General features: G+C 39.6%; 1 protein-coding gene across 2 annotated transcripts; it reads left to right on the top strand.

Annotated features, from left to right (window-relative positions):
• Positions 1–932: 932 nt before the first annotated feature.
• Positions 933–21,425, top strand: arhgef39 (Rho guanine nucleotide exchange factor (GEF) 39). 2 transcript variants are annotated; one of them, XM_049761455.1, is made up of 12 exons: positions 933–1,056; positions 1,628–1,799; positions 2,624–2,718; positions 6,531–6,651; positions 7,333–7,451; positions 11,216–11,286; positions 13,816–13,944; positions 16,238–16,467; positions 19,283–19,371; positions 20,357–20,477; positions 20,650–20,744; positions 20,852–21,425. In XM_049761455.1, the coding sequence occupies exons 2-12, from the start codon at positions 1,650–1,652 to the stop codon at positions 20,883–20,885; spliced, it is 1,254 nt and encodes a 417-aa protein (XP_049617412.1). In that variant the 5' UTR covers positions 933–1,056; positions 1,628–1,649; the 3' UTR covers positions 20,886–21,425. The 2 variants fall into 2 exon arrangements, 1 of the variants encoding a protein (XP_049617412.1); XR_007489630.2 differs by lacking the exons at positions 20,650–20,744; positions 20,852–21,425 and adding an exon at positions 19,594–19,925 and having other exon boundaries at positions 20,357–20,475.
• The last annotated feature ends 66 nt before the right edge of the window (positions 21,426–21,491 follow it).

Genomic DNA, 21,491 nt, shown 5'->3' with positions numbered 1-21,491 from the left:
GCGTCACAACCCGATTACCGAGGGCATCACTTTTATCTCGTAATGAGCCGCAAACTGCTGAGTTTTCTTTCTCGAGCGGCAGTGCTGTGGACTGTATATCTTGTAACTTGTTGCCGGATAATTGGCATATTACAAAAAATATATACTGTACATTGCAGAGGATGTCTGCAAAGCATACAAAGACCAATTCAATCCATAATGTTCATTTTCCAGAATTAATTTTTAAAATGTGTCTATTGTTGTTTATTTATGTATGAATGCTGTGCTCAAGTAAATCAGTGAGTCACTCTCAAGCTCTTCAGAAACATTTTTTTTTCATTCATATTTTATTGGCTGAACTTGTTTTTATATTCCCACACAGCCCAACAGTGTTTAAACTTCAGGACAAATTTCTTGTGTCTGTGTAACAAGATCTGTGTTCATTGGGTTGCTGGTATTGTGGGGAAAAGGGGAATCATACAATAATCAGTATTGTATGTCACGGAACATTTGATCAACAAGTTTTTGAAGCTTTTATGGACATTCTTTTGTTATACCTTGGCCCACATTCAGATGGACATTCATCAGCTACTATATTTTTTTAATTATACATTAATGGTTTTATTTTTATTTCTAGAACAGCTTTTTTCTTATCACAAAAGTTTGAATTTAATTTAATCAATTTGCTCTAAAGTTGCGGCTCTCGAGTTACGACATCCAGCAGGGCGCTGTTACTATGGCAACTATGAATGTGTACATAAGTATAAACGTGCTTATGTTATTAACCTTTGCTAAAGAACTAGTAAAAGTCATAAATATAGTCTATATTAAAATGAATAACACGATCAAGGTACGTATTTATATTGTGACGCATGAAGACGCCGTTCGTAACTTGGATATGTCTCGTAAAACGAGGACCAGCTGTAACGAGGCGGGGCTACAGATTTTGAAAGGGTGGGAGGGGCGAGACGCGAATCATCCCTGAACCAATCGGATTGCGCTACGTCATCAAACCCGGAACAGGGAACTCAAACCCGAAAAGAGCGCCTGGATTTAAAGTAGAGACGTTAACCCAAGGTAAAATAACTTATAATACAAATTAATAATGATTTTATGTATATGTTTTAACATTCGGGAGGCATGATAAATCTCTTAATCCTAAACTATACCCGCAATCTACAAAAAAAAACGCTTTCTATTTTGTGCTGTCATGCTTTGTTTGTTTTGATCATACAAAATGCAAACTGTAACATTGGAGAAATAGGGCCCAAATTAACACATTTTACACAAAAATTATTATGCAAACATCTTAGCAAAGTGTGTCCAGTAAAAGTAGCTCTGTTTACATGTTTGAAAACTATCGGTCAACTGTCATGAATAGAGATAAAAGTGGTATTGATACTAGTGTGGAAAATGAGCATTGAAGAAACGATGTCAATATTCACTATTGATTATTGTTTTTTTTCCCTGACAACAGAGATGCTGTGATTATGCATTGTGTTTCTGTGCAGATAAGCATGTCATTAAATCAGCACATTACACGGCCATTTAAAAAATGTGTATTTTTCATTCGTCTTCATATATTTACCACTTGAAAATGTGTGTAATATATGCAGCAGTATATAAATCTCCTTTTGTACGTGCCCAGGATAATCCTTGACGCCACGACCATGAGTTTCTGTCCAAGTCCACCTGATGCCCTCTTTGGCAACATCATCCAGCAGCAGAGGGACCGATGGGAGAGGAAACGGAGCCGGGTAGCCAGAGAATTGGTGCTGTCGGAGCAGCGGTACTGCCAACAGCTGGAACTAGTCACCACTGTATGTTAAATATTTTAAAAAAGAAGAAAAAATACAGCACTGCCTCAACTCACAAAAGATTATTAAACTTTTTTTTCAAGCTCTTTATTTTCCATCCAGTTTGAGTTGTAAATATAACTTTCGAAAGCCCTGCTAGCTTAATGCTAACACACAAAGCAAAACTAGAATCAACGTTGCTTTGATTTGAACAGTGTAGCAACACACGGACAAAAAAAAAAAAAAACAATATTACCACAGTAATTTTAGTCACTTAGTTGTGAAACTCTTCTTTGTGTATTTTACATGACTGTATTACACTGCCCCCTGTTGGCCACGATGCACACACTAGAAGAAACTTAATATCAATAGGCATTGACGCATGAAATCATTTTATTCACTTTATTTTTTTTTATTCTTAAGAGGTGTCTTCACCTTAGCAAATTCAAGATTTTATTTATTTTCCACAAACGGTGTAAAACCTTGGGAGTCATTTCCATTGTACCCTTCACTTCCTGCGGGGACAACAGACTTTACCACCCACCAGTGTTGCCTAATTTCTACTCAATTACTCTCCCTCCGCCCGTATACTCCAATTAGGAGTCATTTTAAGCCTTGTGCTCGTTCAATTTGCTAATCCCATTTCCACCGCAAATGACTTGAGACCAACGCAGCTGCCACTTTAGTCGGACGGCATTTTTCGATACTCGTAACAACCTTCATTCATATCCGCCTACTGACTATAATGCCTCTTTTTTTTTTTTTTGTCGTTTCACTAACGTAAACAAAACAACTCGTGAAAAGTTTCACCAATCACTGCTGAGTTGTCTTCCTTATTTTTTTTCCAGTACTTTGTGGAGATTTTGAAGGCCAAAGGAACCCTGAGGCAGGACATTAGAGAAAGCATCTTTAGTTCAATTAAAGCCATTCACTCAGTAAACCAGTAAGTATCCCTTTGCATAATTTACGAATATCAGCGCTTTAAGGGCAAGGAGAGACTGTGTAAAGTGATTGGGAAAGCAGTTGCTCCCCTGTGTAGGAATGCACTCATGATAAACTCCAGGTTTATTAAAGTATCGGCCTTATCTTCACCATTAGTCGTAGTCGATACTCTGTAAGGGTAGAAATGTTCAAGCCGACACCCCCTTGAGGACATTGTTATAATTTGAGAAGATAAAGCGTAAAATGGAAATGATCGATAGAATGGGAAAAAATGAGTTGTAATTGAAGCTTTGAACAAATTCTAAAAAAAATCATTCAGATACTTTATTTTGAGGACATTGTTATAATTTGAGAAGATAAAGCGTAAAAAAAATCATTCAGATATTTTAAAGCGCAATAAAAACATGGCGTGATTATCTTTAATTAATAAAAAAAATAACAAATCATTTTAATTTATATCACATTCAATTTTATATATTTTTGTTTTAAATCGACTGATTTATTTCTCTTCATTTTTAAATCACATTATCCTCCTGCACAATGCAATCTAGTTGAAAATGAATCAACAGTGCCTCTGCTGTCTTCAGCCAAATAATGCACGCCACATTCCCTCAATTCCTTTAAGACGCCATTCACCAACAATCAATTCCACACAATCGAACCAATTTTCCATTAATTAATTCTAGTGCTCATCTATTTGTCTGCCAGGTCGAAATGGGGAGGGAAAAAAAAAATAGGGTAGCGTAAGGCATGTGCTACAATGAAGACTGAAGTATGAATTACACACTGTGACGTACGGGATAAATGGTTCTGCACTTCCCATACATCTTCATTATGGACCCCGCTTATTGAATTAGTGGTTTAAAAGCAACGGCAAGTAGTAAGTACTCCATTTAAAAACATTCCATTGAGAGACAGTGCATTAGACAGATTTATCAGCGCTAAATGATAGATTAGATTTTCCCAAATTATCTTCCCCCACTCTGACTTTTTGCGACGCAATAATTGTCCGGTAAAGTCATTTGGATTCATACGTGATGAATATTCCAAGTGCGTGGTATACAATATGTTTATTTGGTGAAATGATGAGTCCCAAGTTTCTAGATTATTAAAGGCTATCGAACGATCTCAAACTTTTCATAACTGCATAAAAGAATTAGCAGACTTTCCATGCATCATTAAAAAAAAAGCATTAAAAACCATTAAATAAATTTTGTGAAATTAAATTTCACAATATAAGCATTAAATACGATACCTGGAAGTATTAATTAGATTAAAACATTATTAGTACGCTACCTGTTTGCAATTAGCACAATGCTAGCTTGCGTCAGATCTCAAAGTGTCATCAGTATAAAATTTAAGTAAATAAAGGTCACTATAATATAACTTAGCAAGAATAAATATGATAAATATTTGTGGGCACTTATTGTAAATTACAATTCATGTTCCTGTCACCAACATTCAACACAAAATGCAAATTGTCAGAAAACACAAATCTGACCCAAAGTTTTACACTCCCTTTAACTGCATAGCAGATCTTTAGAACTAATCCAGTCGACCCGAGTCTGGCACAGTTCAAGTGTCCAAGCGTGCAAACGCCCTGAGGCTTGTTGCTAAACATGATTATGCCCTCCCCACACACACACTCACACACACACACACACACGCTCCCATGGAGTAGTCATTGTTAGATTTGAATTCCACCCAAGTGCAAAGTGTATATGTATATTCATCTGATGTCCCTGTGTTTGTTTACTTGCCCGCAGAGTGCAGTGGATAGAGTTAATAAATTCCACCATTTTTTTTTTTTTTCTTAAAAGCTACATTAAAAAAAAGGAGACATGTGAATATATATTGATATGCCGTGCCATTCATTTCTGCCGCAGACTGTTTATTGAGAAGCGGCAGCAAAGGCAGCCATCCAATTATCCCTAGCTTCGAACATGCCAAAACAGGAATAAGACTTGAAAGGCCTGTCAGCGGATCAGGTATGAAGAATAGCCACAGTGGATTTAAAAATTGGGAGGCTGGTGGGGGGGGGGGGGGGGAGGAGGTGTCATGATGATAATAATAGGTAGAACATGAAAGGTAGATAAGACAAGACCCGTGCTGTGATCAACAAAATTCCACGCTATTGTTTATGCTATAACAGCGAATTGACTTAATGTTTATTTATTAGTCGTGTTAATGGCGCCCGAACAATTGATATTCATGACACCCCCAGATGAAGGCGACTCGCTGGGAATTGCCGTTGAGGTCATATCCAGCCCAGATGTCGCAACTGCTTGGAATTAATGCAGATTAACTCGACATGTGCCGAATACTAATCCCGCCCTGTCGCTAATGGCCGGATAATTTAATTGCTATAAAAAAAAGTAAAAGAAAAGGTAATCTTTAATTTCATATTTATCATAATAGCCTATGGCAGTAAGCGAGATGGGGGGGGGGGTCGGAAACACTACATTTCCCGCCCTTTGCCCTCGTTAGAACTCTCTCGGCTTCTCCTGCATCTCCTGATTATGAACAGAGGCTACCTAGGCGTGCAACTTCATTAAAATCTATTTAAATCAACTTCAACTGCCTCCTTCCAGCGTGTGCGAACAGAAGTCTCTGGGAACATCATTAGAGAGTGGGAATGTGTGTATGGATGTGTGTGTGTGTGTGGTACTTCCTCTAAGTTTGGATAACAAGCTCCTTCACCAGTGTCAACACCCCCAACCAATTGCGTCCGTGTTGCTATAATGTGCCTGACAGGCTGACGACTGTTTTGCCTTGATTCACTTGTTTTGCTCCAGAGTTCAGCAGCCATGTTCTCACTACAAAGTGGCCCAGGTTGCCCTGAAGGTAAGACCTACCTGGTCCTGGTAAATACACCGAGGTCTACAAACGACACTACAGAGCGTGAGGAACAGTCCTAAACTTTGCTCAACCTCCGCAGTTTCTCTAAACGTGAGCCTTTTTGCCATGAAACGATATTTCAGATGCCATCGCGCCTCATTTGAGATCACACCGATATGGAACGGCGGTGTATTCCCAGGCGCTAACTCAAAGTCCAAAGCGTTCTGACTGCAGGCTAAATGTGCGCTGGAGGAAGTGCTTGGAAATTAATGTGTCAGAGGTGTTTGACACACCAAATATATGCGGGGTAAATTTTGGTAGGGTTGCAAAGATATTCCGATTCATTAAAATCTCGAAAAGTCAGATGGGTGAGGTTCCAGCTCACCCAAGAAGCTAAAGGCCCGCTGAATACCGAGCGATGCGACTGGACAATTGTAAACGGTCAATCCCACGGGTGTCAAACTCAAGGCCCGGGGCCAGATAGGGCCCACCACACCATTTTATGTGGCCCGCAAAGACAAATTGTGCATCAAATTCGTGTGTCATTACTAGAATTGCTAATTGTCTTCACTTTTATTAATATATATATTTTTTAAATATTTGACGAGTCTTTACTTGATTTGAAAACTAGTTATTTGTCAGTTTGTTTTGTAGCTTTTTCTGTATATAATATGAGGTGCTCATACATTTATTTAGGTTGACAGTCATAATGGCCCTCCGAAAGAAGCTATGACTACAATGCGGCTCGCGAAAAAAATTTGTTTGACAACCCTGGTTTTTGCTAATTCCTCGTTAGCGCATCAATAGGATTTTACATTGACTTTAGCATTAGCGCTGGAGATGTTTTTTAAGCAAGATTTAAAAATACACTTCAATATGTGTTTGGCAATTTGTTTCGGCCAAAACAGGACGATTAAATTTGGATATTCTATATTTAGGAGCTAATGCTAACCCTTCGATATTTGTGTTTTGCAGATCTTTGCTAGTACACCTGGAAAATGGCTACTTTGCAAGGGGCTTTGAAGAGTTTTGCACTCAACTGCATCACTACAACATCTTCGTGGACAATATTTACGACGCCCAAAAAGTGCTTTGGGTAAGTGCGGCTGCTTATTCCGAAGCTATTGCTAGCATACGCCAACTTCCCATTACAGCTTTAGCTACACTCACCAAGGCAGGTTTATTGTCATGACTGACGTGAGTGACAAGTTTAGGGCATCATGTCACCCAAATGTTGACACATACTCATGCTGACATGATGTGCAGATGCATATTTAATGACATCACCGGCACCCCACAATCCAAGACCTTCTCCAAGCCCCGCAGCCCAGACATAATGAGTAACAAGAGTGGGGGGATTCTCCAGTTTGTTAGCGGGGCTATGACATGAGTTTTCAGGGGTCGTCATTGTTATGTCCATCATCGGGTGTGCAAGTTGAATGTAAATACGACTTTGTGGGAAGAAAATGGGATAGGTACTCGCTCGATCTGTTTCTTTACGTATTGTCATAAGCGATATGTGGTGCATGTTTCTTTCAGTCGTCTTGTCGAAGGATGGTTTGGACGACAAATTTGACGTGTCATGTATTGTTCGGAGGATTTTTTTCTTTTTCATGAAAAGATGACGTGCTACTGTGTTCGGTTCAAGGAAAGCCGAATAAAAAGTTATGCAATATCAAATAGTGAGCAGCCTTGGAAGCAATGGTTCAACTTTGCTGCAGCTGTGTCTAATTGATTTTATTTTTTTAGGATAAATTGTGTCCCTTTGTCGATCCAGATGCAGCTGAAGAAAAACAAGGCCTTCAGACGGTTTAAGAAACTTCAGGAAGGCCGGCCAGAGTTCAATAACCGCAAGCTGGAGGACTTGCTTCAACTTCCTATCGAGCGGATTGATCAGTGAGTTTTCCGACCGCTGAATAAATTCTTAGTGTTTTTGGTCACTCATTCAGTCACAGTACTGAATTTCTTTTTCTTTCTTTCTTTCTTTCTTTCTTTCTTTCTTTCTTTCTTTCTTTCTTTCTTTATTCATTTATTTATTTAATAATCAAATTACTATATTAATTATTTTATATTTTTATACTTTATATAATGTATTTATTTATATTAGCCGTATTTATTTATATTAGCCGTTTTTGATCATTCAGTCACAGTACCATATTTTTTACTTTATTTATTTATTTATTTATTTTATAATTAAATCACTATATTAATTATTGTATATTTTTTACACTTTATATAATGTATTTATTTATTATTTATTTATTTATTTTTACTTTTATTTTTACCGAACTATAAGGCACTCTTAAAATCCTTTTAATTTTTGCAAAAACTAAATTTTACTAAATCCCTTTAGCAAAAAGTTTAATTCTATAAATCTCTTCGAATAATGACGTTCTGCTGACCCCCAACAATAAGCAAGATCCACAAAGGAAAAAAAGCAGATGGTGTCAAAAAATATCCTGAAATGATACTTGCATAATAAGCAGTAATTGTAACTATTATTATAAATCGGAACAACAGCCCCTCCCCATTCTCCCCCTCTGCTTACACTCGCAAAAAAATATATATTTTTACATTATTTAAAATACATCAGTGCTTTCTCAAAGGTATTTATTCCCCAATACACCGGGAATAAACACTACATATTATTTTTACAGCAAACATTGCAAAATGCTTCCAAACATCACAGTCTTTGTTTATTTATTTTTTAAATCTGTTCCCTACCAACTAATGAAATGTGTTCAGGTCGCATTCCACCGCTTCCTTAACATGTCACCGATTTCACGCACGAGTTGCCGTTTGATTGTTTTCCTTTCACGAGTCTTTTGCCGCGTTCATTACACAATCTATCGTCTGGCTGACAGATATAATTATTATTATTTGATGTAGTGCCCACGTCTCGCACGCTATCCGTCCGGAAACTGTCAAAATCTGGTTTGTTAAGTACCGCTTTTGTGTTCGCTGTAATTTCATGCGGTCCTGATCTCACTTGTTAATTAGCGGAACAAGAAAAGAAATCATCTGAAACGTGCTTTCCAACGCGTCGCGTTTCGTGACACTGGTTGATCAAGCCGCTTGTTTGCATCCTAATTACGTATCTTCCACGCTCGTCGTCATCGCCGACGTATAATCAAACCTTTGACATGTTACATCCAACTAACTTGCCGGTGAGTTTGACATGAGAGTTTGTTTCATTGGGTTAGGGTTAGGGTTAGGTTGGTTATTTGAATCTCCTTACAGTGTTTGTGTTTTATAAAATACTGGGGGGAAAAAAAATCTGGATGTCATGGTCCGTATGATATACAATTATCCATGACTCTGACATCTAATCAGTCTCCAGTGCAACCTCGTGTTGCCCGGGGTTTCCTTGTCCACTTCCCGTCATTACCATCGATTCATCTGTCACTCTCGGAAAAACCCTTGAGACTTGAGGGATGTGTCTAATTTTGTGATGATTTTAAGCGGCGTAGAGATAATCATCCCCCCCACACACCCGACTAGCAACTTACCTCGGTTGGGAACGACAAGAAAATTGTTGTCCCGTATCGCCGTTTAAGAATGATGGATGGCGAGCGAAGCCCCCGGGTGCGGCTACTTATGTTGCTGCTAGGGGGACGACTAAAATAATTGCCTTTATTAAGTGGCGCTTCACAAGAGCCCGACTTGGAGAAGTCATCTGTCGCTTCTACCGCTGAGTTCGCCATTATGACAGTGATGGGGGTCTGAAGTTGATTGCGACAACCCCTCTCCGCTTGTACCCGGCTATGTCAATAATGGAGTTTTAGCTCTTATAAAGATGGCAGCAGGCCTTGGATTATGTGTGCTCTAAACCGAGCGCAATTTAGCGTAACAAGGCTTTGACCTAGCTTGCTTCAGAGGATCTTCTGTGTAAAAAGGCATACAAAACCCAAAGGTCTTTTGGGTCATTGTCATTCCTGCTCACCATTGTGGAGCACCGAGTTGGGCGTTGTACATGGCTGCCGTACTTGAATTCATCTTTCATTTGACAAGGTGGGCTTTCAAATTAGCTGCTTTTGTGTGCTCGGGCATTTATTCTGTCATCCGCTACAGCCTGGCACTGTAAGGCTACTCCAGACAAGGACGAACTTTTGATTAATTTCTTTTGAAATGTTTTCTGAAAGACCTGGTCTGCAGGTACATCGCTGTTATTCCCCCGTCCCCCCCCGACCCCCCTTAGTAATTTGTTATATATTGTCCGTCTGACCCTGTGCTTCATTGTCAGTATTGAAGCAAGGCTGGCAATGAAACCATTTGCTTTATTGAGGTAGGTCCATTTATAACCAATAAAAAAAATATGGCAGGAAAAGTTCAAGATGATTGAGGCTTGGTACGATCAGATAATTAGGCAGACATTTGCTAGCAACACAAAGCGGCATGGATTGTCTCAAGTTAAATTTTATCATCTGGCTCCTTTCAGCTGCCATTGACGCCCGGGAGCTGAAAATTACCATATTTTATGTTACCGTATTTTTCGGACGATAAGGCGCATCGGATTATAATGTGCAGTGTCAAAAAATAGTCCTGTTTTGGAAAATTCCCGTATGTAGGGACCAATGGGCGCAATCTCAATGAACAAATCTATTTTTTGAAATATAGGCGAATCGGGTTATAAGGCGTATTACTGATATTAAGGTAAACAAATCAGTCAAATGATTCAATTTAAATCCAACATCAATATTTAAGCCTCTCTGTCTATTTTTGAGACAATTCAAAGATTTCAAGTGCGCCTTATACTGTAAAAAATACGGTACACAATCCAGATCAGGTACGCGTTGTTCGGATGCTCTTGTTTACAAATTGGAACATCTCGGAAATTAATTGTAACGTGTTTTCCTGGCGGTAGGTGCGTCAAACCACCAGCTCTTACTTTCCATAGAAAATACACAAGCTGTTGGGAATATCTTATTGTCTCATTATCTTTCTTTGCTGTGGTGCTAATGAGTGGGACAGGGCAGCTTAATAAGTGAGTGTCATTTACATTATTTGAAATCAGCTATAATAATGCTCATTAGAGTGGTTCTTTTGTTACACTGCCGCTGTAATTAGAATTTCATCTCAACTCCTTGGAAGGGAAAAAAAAAACGAGGGCACCCATTGCTAATAATGTCTGTAATGCATTTGTTACTACAAGACGATACAAGAAGAGAAGGAACTGTTTTTTTTTTTTCTTCTTTTTAAGTGTCCCTTAATTGATGTCGGCTTAATTAGAGCTTGTTAGGCATTCATTTCATTTTTAATCAGTAACTGAGTACATGCACAATGCGCTCCTCCACCCACAGCGTGATAGCTCGCCGCTAAGACCCAAGAAAATGAAATTTTTTTATTTTTTTTGCTCACGATCGACTTATCGCAACAAATTGGCGGTGTGTTAAGCAGGTGGTTTTTTTGACCTCACCCAGTGGCACCAACATGTCTCGGCAGCCAGACTAAACAAAGACGGCACAACAGAGTCAGGCAGTGTAAAAAAAAAAAAAAAAAATCAATCAGTGTCTTCCAAGGTTAAATCGTTTCAATGGGGAATTAAAGGAACATAAATAATCGGTGAATTTTATACGGATAATTTTTTCAAATGTTTTTTTTTTTCATTACCACTTAACAGATTATCTCTATATTTATTTAAGGAATTTCTGTTTTCTTAGGTATAAACGTTTACTGCAAGAGATGACTGCAAATACGATTCCAGATAACCCTGAGTTCCAACAGCTTTCACGTAAGTGCCTTTCGCAATTGTGCTCCCGTCTCAGTAATCCTTTTTTCTCCCCCCCTACTGCGTGTCAAGGTCAATATTTTTTTTTTTTTATATATTGTTAAGCGATGAATACCGCACTTTCCATCTTGTCCCTCAAGTGGTTGATGCGCCGACATGTTTTCCTGTAATTTCAGGATTCAGTAGATGTTTGTGTTGATCCAGGTCGTCAAAACCGACGGACAGAATGAATCAGTCAGTCACGATGCAACTTAGATAAAAAAATTTGCCTGGTAGTTTTTTCAAAACAACTTTCAAATATTTTTTGTTGAATTTTAAATTGATTCAACCTCTACTTTGGTTCCGGCGTCAGTCAAACAAAGAAAAACTCAGTGGAAACTTTTCATTGTAAAAAGTCAGTCAGCAGACAGTCATTCCGAAAGAAAGCCCTCATTAGTTTAATTTGGCGAACAAAGACCGCGTTAGCATTCCCTTTCATTCCCCATTTGCCGTTATTGTCGCAGCGGCGCTTCGGCCAGCGGAGAAATGAAAGCCAAGTAAAAGCTCAACGCGAGTGCAAGTTCGGGTTTGATGTGGATTTTGACATAATTAATTGGGAGTGGATCAGAGGCTATTAAGCTAGCGCGATATTAATAAATAAAGTCCTCCGACATCAACACAAATCCCGATAATGACTCATTTCGGTCGTCAAATAAACAGCGAAGTCGACTGAAGTGCGAATATACACAAGGAATTATTTATGGCTATCAATTAAAATCTTATTGCTGATGTGCTGCCTTTGCTTACAAATTAAAACAGCCCGTGACTCTAAGATGAAGGTACATATCTGAAAGTGCTCCACCATCGTCTCTTCCTCTTCTCATTAGCGATCTGTTTTTAAACTCAGTTTTTTTTTTTTTTTAATGGGGTTGGGTGTTTTTTTGCGTTTTCCGTCGTCAGCCCCAATTGTATTGCAAAGGGAATTATTTTTAAAAGATATTTCTGACAAATCACGTATCTGATTAAGGAAACGAGCTCATGCGGGTACAGTGGGAAAAAAACTTTGTTGTTAAAGTTAAAAGTTAAAGTTAAAGTCCCAATGATCATCGTCACACACACATCTGGGTGTGGTGAAATTTGTCCTCTGCATTTAACCCATCCCCATGTGATTTTAATCCATCCCCTGGGGGAGAGGGGAGCAGTGAGCAGCAGCGGTGCCGCGCTCGGGAATCATTTGGTGATCTAACCCCCCAATTCCAACCCTTAATGCTGAGTGCCAAGCAGGGAGGCAATGGGTCCCATTTTTATAGTCTTTGGTATGACCCGGCCGGGGTTTGAACCCACAACCTTCCAGTCTCAGGGCGGACACTCTACTACTAGGCCACTGAGCTGGTTGTTGTTGTTTTCTCTCGTGTTGCTCCGTGTCGTTTTCCCCCTGAAGCTTCTGTTTTCTGCCTTGCTTTGCATTCTCGCTCGATTTAATTGTTATAATTGCGGCACTTTGGGAGTTTTTTTTTTTTTGCCTGCTTACAGTACAACGCAAGTCAAGCACGAAAACAATGTACGACCCGATAAATGATGCTGAGACTTTGTCGTAAAAGTTCTTCCGGCTTTTGTTTCATTGTCAGAGTCTAAATAGTAAATAAGTGGAAAAACAGTGTCCAAGAATTGTAAGAGTTCTTCAGCATGTCTAATAGGCGAGATGTATTATTAATGCCTCGGCCAGATCTCATGTCAAGAAGGCGGTAATTAGAAGTTGTTGTTTTTCCGAGGCAGTAAAAATATTCCGAGCACGCATAACAAAGGGGGAAAAGTCTACACGGATGCCTTGTTTGGTTTACATTGTAATTGTTGTGGAGTTAAGCGAGCTAATTAGGCGGCGATTATTTTAGTAGAGACACGTCGCCGAGAGGCTCGCGTTCATCTCGATTTTCATTCCTCGGAAAACCAAAGTTGAAATGTTGCGCTTGGAATTAACGATTCATCCACGCGTCGTGACATCGAATGTGTTAATGATGTAGCTGGAAATGTTTACAGCTATTATCGGGGATGCGTTGCAGTAATCTTCATGGCTTTGTCCTTTTTAAAAAAAAAAATTCTGGTGCTAAGGTTTGTTGCAAAAAGTTTCTTGCAATAATTGATACATGGAGGAATTTAATTTGTAGAAATCAAACGGGTAAAGCAGTGTTAAAACATGCTAACGATTGGGCCCAATTAGCAAAACCCTGATTATCAGTCTCAGATTCTCTGCCTGATCTTCAATCAACACTCTAAAATGGAGCACCGGGTTATACGGAGAACCGGGCTATATGGAGAACCGGGTTATATGGAAAACCGGGTTATATGGAAAACCGGGTTATACACAGTCCCGGGTTATACGGAGCATTACTCCACATTAAGGGAAACAAGCCAGTCCAGTAAATAAGTCAAACTTTATCCAACTTCAATTGGACATCCTCGTTTTTGACATAAAGGATTTTAAGTGCGCCTTATAGTCGGAAAAATACGGTAAAGTCATCCACCTGTATAATGTGTTTTTTTTTTTTGCCACAGGGGTGGTGTCTGCGGTGGATGAGCTGCACCAACGTATCCAGAACAATACCCGGCGCCACGAGAACCACCTGCAGCTGTGCCGAGTGCGGAAACTGCTGAAGGGGCGAAAGACGAAGGTGTTGGCTGCAGGTTAGGGAGCCTCTGATCACTTATTCTTTTCATCTGGTTGGAGCGGCACCTCAAACCACCCCTCTCCGCATCTATTGCCGTGTCCTGCGGGACTTAAGAGTAGATGCAAGTGGAGATATGAAAAAAAGGAAATTCTTTAAATAAAGATGAATTGTGTACAGTAGGTAGATCTTTTTATAGCCGATAATCAGGGCAACTTTCTCCAATGTGGTTTGAGTGTTTTTCCTTTTTTGCTTAATTATTTCCCCTCTTCCGTTGTGGTTCCCTCTCTACTTGTGGAGCGGTGGCTTTTTCTTTTCCCGCCTCCTGTTGTTGGTCCCCGGGGGGGGACTCCGGCCTCCTTGTTGCGTTCGCTCGGCCTGCCAATATCCCCCGGGACCAATTAGAGCCCAGTCTCATCTTGTGGACTCGCTGATAAAAAAGGCAGCCAAAGTGTGTTTTCTCGATATGGGTAATGCATGTATGCGCCGAGCCACGTGTGTGTGCGGGTGAGTTTGTTTTCTTGGATATCGCCGGAGTGTTTTTTTTTTTTTTTTGTGCAAGCGTGCAATAGAAGCGGCATTTCTCTAATGCCGATGTGGGAAGTTTCAAAAGCTCCTTTCATTCAAGTTCTCAGACCCCTCGCAATAAACCCACCCAGTCCCACCAGGCCGACTTCAGAGCAGACGCGGCCTCACCCCGACCCATTTTGCTTCCCATCGCACCAGCATCGCCATCTCAGGCCCCTCAAACATATTAAGTAGGGATGTGATTTGAGGTGGGGGCGGGGCTAGCCACTGTGAGATACCCCGAATCAATGGGACATCGATAAAAACGGCCTGTTTCCCGCGGTGACTCCCGATTTATGTCTGCCTCCAGGTCCTTTCAATTTAAGATATTTCACATTTTTATCTCTGGTGACCTTTGACCTGGTCTTACAACTTACACTGGTTGTATTAAAATTCACTGTCAAAATTCAGTTTGAAATTGTATTCCGTTAATTTAACCGCATGGAAAAATAAACATCGTGTCATTTTCTTCAAAAGTAGTAGGGAACTTTTTTTTTTTTTTAGAACGTGTTAACCCTACTTAGGTAAATATATGCCCTGTTAAGTCCAAATCTGACCTGTCCTCATTCTGTCACATCTCTACAGTACAGAGGAACAGGACCCCTTTGTAGATCCAACCTTTTATTTCCTGACCCACCTTCCCTCAGCCCCCCCACCACGGCCTTGCCCAAAAGACTTTGTAGTGGGAGCCGAGGTGCTCTTTGACAAGGAACATTGAAAAAAAAAAACCTTTACGTGGAGAGGAGTGCTCGGCACCTCCTGCTTTTTGAACCTGCTGCCTCAAAGCCCCCGCGGATGGTCAGATGCTGGCAGGGAGTCTGAGAAGTACCTGGATTCTTCTTCTTGGCAGTGTTGCTAACTTCTCAGAACCTTGTCAACATTTTCTGTCAAGGTAAAGCTGATTTAAAAAAAAAAAAAAACAGTTTGTTCCGGCGTTGATTTGAATACACGGAATTTAACTTGACGTCTTTGAAGTGCATCCGTTTCAGTACGCTGGACAGCGGCGGCTTTCCGACGCTTGAGCAAACATACTTTGCCGCTCGAGCGTGAATTAGAAGCGAAGGCATGTTCCGCTATTACATTACGACGCCTCCACTTGATTTATTACAAAAACTTTACGGAAGAAACGGCACCTGCCGACAGTCATTTTCAAATCGCTGATGTGGAACTTGGCAATTATACTATTATGGTCATAAATTAAGTTTAATACTTTGTTTCAATTCATTCATGCTTTTTTTTTTTCAATCATTTATAACATTTAGTTGGATACTTTTAAACAGTTGGGGCAACGGAGAATCCGCTATCTCCAGACTATTTTTCCATGTGACACCCATGGCATTTTAAAAGCAATTTGACCCTTTGCACTTCATCTCAACAACCTCATCCCGAGCGGAAAATGTCTACGGTGAGCCCGAAAGGCACGTCTCGGGCCTAGTCGTAATCACAGGCGGGGTAATTACAAAAAAAAAAAAAAATACCCCGGACCTATGTTTGAATGTTCATCTTTATCTATCCAAATGTCAGGTTGTTGCTTATTAGCGGCGGTCACGGCGCTGCCAATCAAAGAGCCGAGCAGGAGCTATACATTTATCGGCCGTCTTTACATTTCATGTCAGCCTCTTTTGTTTTTTTCACGTCAGCTTGACCTACATGACTAATTAATTTTGTTGTCATTTCATGCAGAACATGAATTACAGCTTCTCTCCATCACAGTTTATAAAGAAAAACTATTTCTTCTTCTACAGGAAGGTGGTACATCCGCGAAGGCTGGCTGAACGTGGTTCCCTCCAAAGGGTCAGGGGTCAAACCCAGGATGTTTTTCCTGTTTTCCGACATTCTTCTGCAGGCTAAGCGCTGTAGCTACCTGCATCCCACTGACAGTGAGAAGTTTGTCGGGCAGCAAGCGTATCCGCTGGAAGAGTGCGTCGTGAAGAAGATTTTCGGCGACAACACGGGGAAAGGAGGCCTGCTAAGCGTGAGTTTCGATGTCAAAATGATTCTGGCACGTAAGGCAATTGACCCTTACACATATAACCACCCAATTAATTCATTTACTGAACTTTACAGAGACTCCCCACGCTTCGCTTTTTATTCACCAGTTTGTATGGAATTGTACATATATATGGTTTCTAATGAATGCAAGCATGTTGCAGCAGGTGTCGAGACATCTGCTTATTGACGTGAGGCGTTATTCCGTTTTTAACGCACGTCGCATGTTTGATTCTTAGTCCTTGACAGTCGCGGCGTGACGTGAAGTTCGCCAGACGTTTTGAGTGTCACTTACTTCCTCCTCATTTAGCCCCCCCGAAAAAAAAGTTCAACTTTTAATGTTCCTCCCGCTTTGGTCTGATCCGTCTCGCAGGTCTCAGTGCAGCTGCCGGCTGACAAATTACGTCTAAATGATGTAGTCGCTGTCATGAAACATTCAACGGAACGAGTCGCGCGTCATTGAGCAAGCAACCAAAGCGTTTATGCGGCAAGTGTTTACTGCCAATGCTGCCGCCGTATCAATATTCATTTCGGCTGATACGCTGTCTCGGGGAGCACTTTATGTTCTGCTGCTAATGTGCGGCGCTCTGATACATAAGCAGCCTGGCCGTGCTTTGATTGCGCAACTTGCGGTATTCAATTCTTTTTCATGTGGATTCGCAGTGGAGCCAAGCAGTAGGGCAAAAAAGTCAAGTGGAGAGTAATTTAAATAAAAATAAAAACAAAAGTTAAAGTTGAGGTCTTTATTTTGGGGAGAAGAAATATTGTTGAAGTGGAAAAAGATTTAAATGGAATATTTGCAAGAAAATAATTTAAAAACAAAGATTTCAATGGAATATTTTCAAGAAATTATTTTAAAATTCTTTATTAAGGGGAGAAAAAGTAGTTTTGAAGTGGAAAAAGATTTAAATTGAATATTTTCAAGAAAATAATTTTTAAAAAATGATTTAAATGGAATATTTTCAAGAAATTATTTTAAAATTCTTTATTTTGGGGAAAAGAAATATTTTTGAAGTGGAAAAAGATTTATATTGAATATTTTCAAGAAAATAATTTAAAAAAAAGATTTAAATGGAATATTTTCAAGAAAATAATTTAGGATTCTTTATTTTGGGAAGAAAAAATATTTTTGAATTAGAAAAATATTTAAATTGACTATTTTCAAGAAAATAATCTCCCCCAAAATAATTTAAATTAAATATTTTCAAGAAGATAATTGTTTTTAAAAATTCAGGTTAAAGTTTTCTGTTTTGAGAATTAATCATATTTTCGTGGAGACAATTATTTTCCAAATTAAATCATAGAATGAGGAGAAGCATTTGTGTCTACATTTGCACAAAAAAAGTGGCTAACTTGAAAACAACTTTTTTATTGATCAGTACTTATCCAGTCAGGTGAAACATTTTAATTTGAAAAGAACAAATTCATTTCGCCTTCCAAATTGTTAAATAAATAAAAATTAGCGCGTGCATTCATCGGCGTGCGTCAACAGCCAAGCAATGCAGTGATGGCAGTCGCCTTGCGAGATAATCTCTCAGTTGTTGGATCAGATTAGGGGCCAGATCCATCTCTTCCGGGCCCTCCAGTAAATACATCTTCCTCAAGCCTTGTCGCCGCCTTCCGCCAGCCGGCCCCGCGCGTTATCTAATGGCAGAAATGGCATTTCATTAGCCTCTTATCCCGCCGAGGCCCGAATGCATACTCAATAGCATTACCCGTAATTTCTCATAAGGACACATTATTGATCCCGGCTACTACCTGAGCTCAAGAAAAAAAAAAAAAAAAAAAGGTCTGTCAGCACTCCGGGGCCTTCCTCATCCTGTGCCATGAAGAATTAAAGCTAAATTAAATTTGACAGCTGTAAATGCCATGGCAATCTATATGCAAAGTTTGTGAGCCCCCCTAAAAAAAAAAAAAAAAAAAAAAAACACTTTTATTAAAATTTATTGTATTTTTTTTCTCCATCAGGGTTGTTTGTTTTGGCTCACCCTTACCCCCCCCCCCCCTTTCTCATTCAACTTCCTTTTTCTCTCCGCGCCGCTGGAATATTTTCCCACATCCCCGACAGATTCGCTTTGATGTATAAATAATCAAGCGAAATTATGTGCGCCCGCGCTCTGTCGTCCTTATTATACAAAGTAATTTCTACCTAAGAGGGTCAGATTTCCTGACAAATCCCTAATTACGCCACAGCGAAAAGAAGCGCAAGCTACTTATGCGTGAATCGAGTGCCTCATCTCACGTACCACTCAATTCAGCCTCTTTAATTAGATAATACGTTTGACGAATGGAGCTATTTTATTTTTTTTATCCAATATATAATAAGAGGTTGGGAAAAAAATGTCGTCTGAGCTTCTAAATTCCTTCCCGATCAATATCTCACTACCAAACAAACTAGTTCCTACGTCTGAAAATTCCACAGCTTAAATGTAAAAGGTCATTTAATATAGCAAAGGGCTAATTTTGAAGCCTTTCGAAAAAGGTTTGCGCTTAAAGTCTTGAAGGTTTGTTTGGTTCTCCTGCTTGTTTTTAGCAATACATTGATCAACTCAATATTAAATAATGATAAATAATTGAACTGGGATGGAGTTTTACTATATGGTCAGCATACAAGGGGAGATATTTACTGTGATGCCCTGCCTCCTACTGTTCGAATATAGGTATTACAGCTCTAAAGAGGTTTCAGGAAAAGTGCATGAAGCTATGAAAAAATCATGACCGTTGACTATACATCAGTTTTTGTTATTTATGGTATACGATGGAGTAAAAATTAACATTTGTTGTTCCGTTTCCTTCTCCAGCTGACTTTTCCTAAAGCTAAACTTCTGCTCATGTCAAACAGCGTGGAGGATTTTAATGATTGGTACCAAAGTTTGTCCTCAGCAGTTAGGTAAGTAAACTTGTGTTTATGTTCGAGTTTCATTCAGAAGTAAAAAAAAAAAAAGACTAAAAAATATTTTAATTTTTGATTATCGCACTTACAAGGCCTATTTTAAGCTCGGATAAATCAAAATAGTATTTTTTTAATTGCATTATGACATATTTTCAAATTGAAAATAAATTAATTGAATTGCTTTCATGTTCAAACAATTTAAAAATATTTTTTTTAAAGATGTTTCAAGCATGCAGGAGGTGTATCACCCAGAACTTGTCAAATCTCAGACTAGGACTGACCTGGCCCGTCGTCGCTGGTGGAAGGTCCCCGAAACAAGCAAAGGCCAGATATACTATAAGAAGGGGGTCCCCGCCCCCCTAACCCTACCGGCTAATTAGTTTATCCCGTTGTCAGGGATGCTGTTAAGGGGAAGCTGTCAAAGCAATCGGACCACCCGGTGGACGAGCCGGTCTACAGGTTCTAAACTCCGGGGAGCGTAATTAGCCGTAGCGTAGGACCACGTAAGAGGACAGGCCGAGAGGAGCAGAGGTCAGCGGCGCTCACACCAGGTCCGTCGGGTCTGTGTGCGTGTCCACACATGGCTAAATTATTGATTTCCGGAAGACTTCACAATGCTTGACTGACATTTTTTTTTTCGTACTCTATTATTTTTAATGACAAAATTACCCATTCAGTCATCTTTATTATCCAACCACTATTTTTTTTAAAAATAAATACACACTTTTCACACCGCAACTAGTAGACAGGGAACTTAATTAGTGACTAAATCAATGCCCGGTGGCACTAAATGAAGGATGAGCTCTACTAAGGCCCGACCGCCGGGGATGTGCTGGATGCTAAACACCATTGAACCCTTACTTACCTTTTCATTTGGAGCTATAAGCCCTTTCCCGCTAATCGGGTCGCTCTCCTGTGTGTGTTCCATATTTTGTTTGCATTAAAAAAAAATTATAAATAAAAATCAACAAACTGTTTGCAGGAAGCTGCAATCCAAGTCGACAGTTGTCCTTCAGCGAGAGGATTTGAACCAGGAACCCCTCGGCTCGGCCGCTGAGGGACGCAATTTACAAAGCGGCAATGCCAATAGGAAGAGGAATGTGGTAAATAAACAGTTGGAAAAAATAAAATAGTCGCACCCTCCAGTTTTGTGTTAACGCAGTTTTGTGCTACTAGCTTGTACACAACAATTAATCTATGTAATCTAAATTATTGTATGTACTTAGTTGTGAAATTATTTAGGACCGGACCTGAGATTTCTACCCGTTTATGCAGGTGAGCAACGAGCCTGGTGACCTTGCTCAAAAACCGCCCATTGAGTGGGAGAGCAGCGCCCCCAAACGGATGAAGCAGTCCACTGCAGAGCAAAGGTCCGTTCATTCTTTCAGTTTCAACCAAGCAAGCCATCAGCATGACTTAATTCAATACTTTTTTTGTTGCTCCATTTAAGTATTATTATTTTCTTTGCATCCAACAGCTCAGTGTCCACGTCAAGCTGCGTTCTCCTCTGAGAGATTTCTTTCCTAAACACAGAAAAAATCCGATGTGACATCACCGGTGACGGTCTGAGAGTTTCACTTCAGACTTTTACACTCACTCCAAGGCCTCTTTTCATTATTTGACTCATTACCTTTTCCTTTTCTTGTGCAATACAGACTATTTTATTACTGCCTATATACCAAAAATGTGATATTAACGTTGCTGCTTTTTGTCACTCGCCACAACGCTAACACTTGATTTTAAAAGGAGGCAATTGGGTCAGTTGCATTCCATTGTGTGTGTGTGATATTGTCACATATTTACACTCAAAGCCAGTTGTGTTTATCTATATTATCCTTTTATCATTTTATATATAAGTGTGCATTCTATTCGATTCTTTTATAAGCAAATATGCGCTTCTGTTTGATTCAGAAAATGACTGATATAATTTGGGAGATTTTAAGATGAATTGATTCATATCGTCGTGATCCTAATACTATTACGATTGTTATGACGATTACAAATCACATCTAGTGATGGAAATCATTTGCCAATAAAACTCCAATAACAGACGTTGTTGCCCTTTTGACACTGCAGCAATCAAATATGTCCGCCAGAGGGAGACAAACCAACGGATA

Source organism: Syngnathus scovelli, chromosome 22, assembly GCF_024217435.2.
Source record: "Syngnathus scovelli strain Florida chromosome 22, RoL_Ssco_1.2, whole genome shotgun sequence".
In the NCBI taxonomy this organism is placed as follows: domain Eukaryota; kingdom Metazoa; phylum Chordata; class Actinopteri; order Syngnathiformes; family Syngnathidae; genus Syngnathus; species Syngnathus scovelli.
The sequence above is the reverse complement of the archived record's forward strand: the minus strand, read 5'-3'. Positions and strand labels throughout refer to the sequence as shown.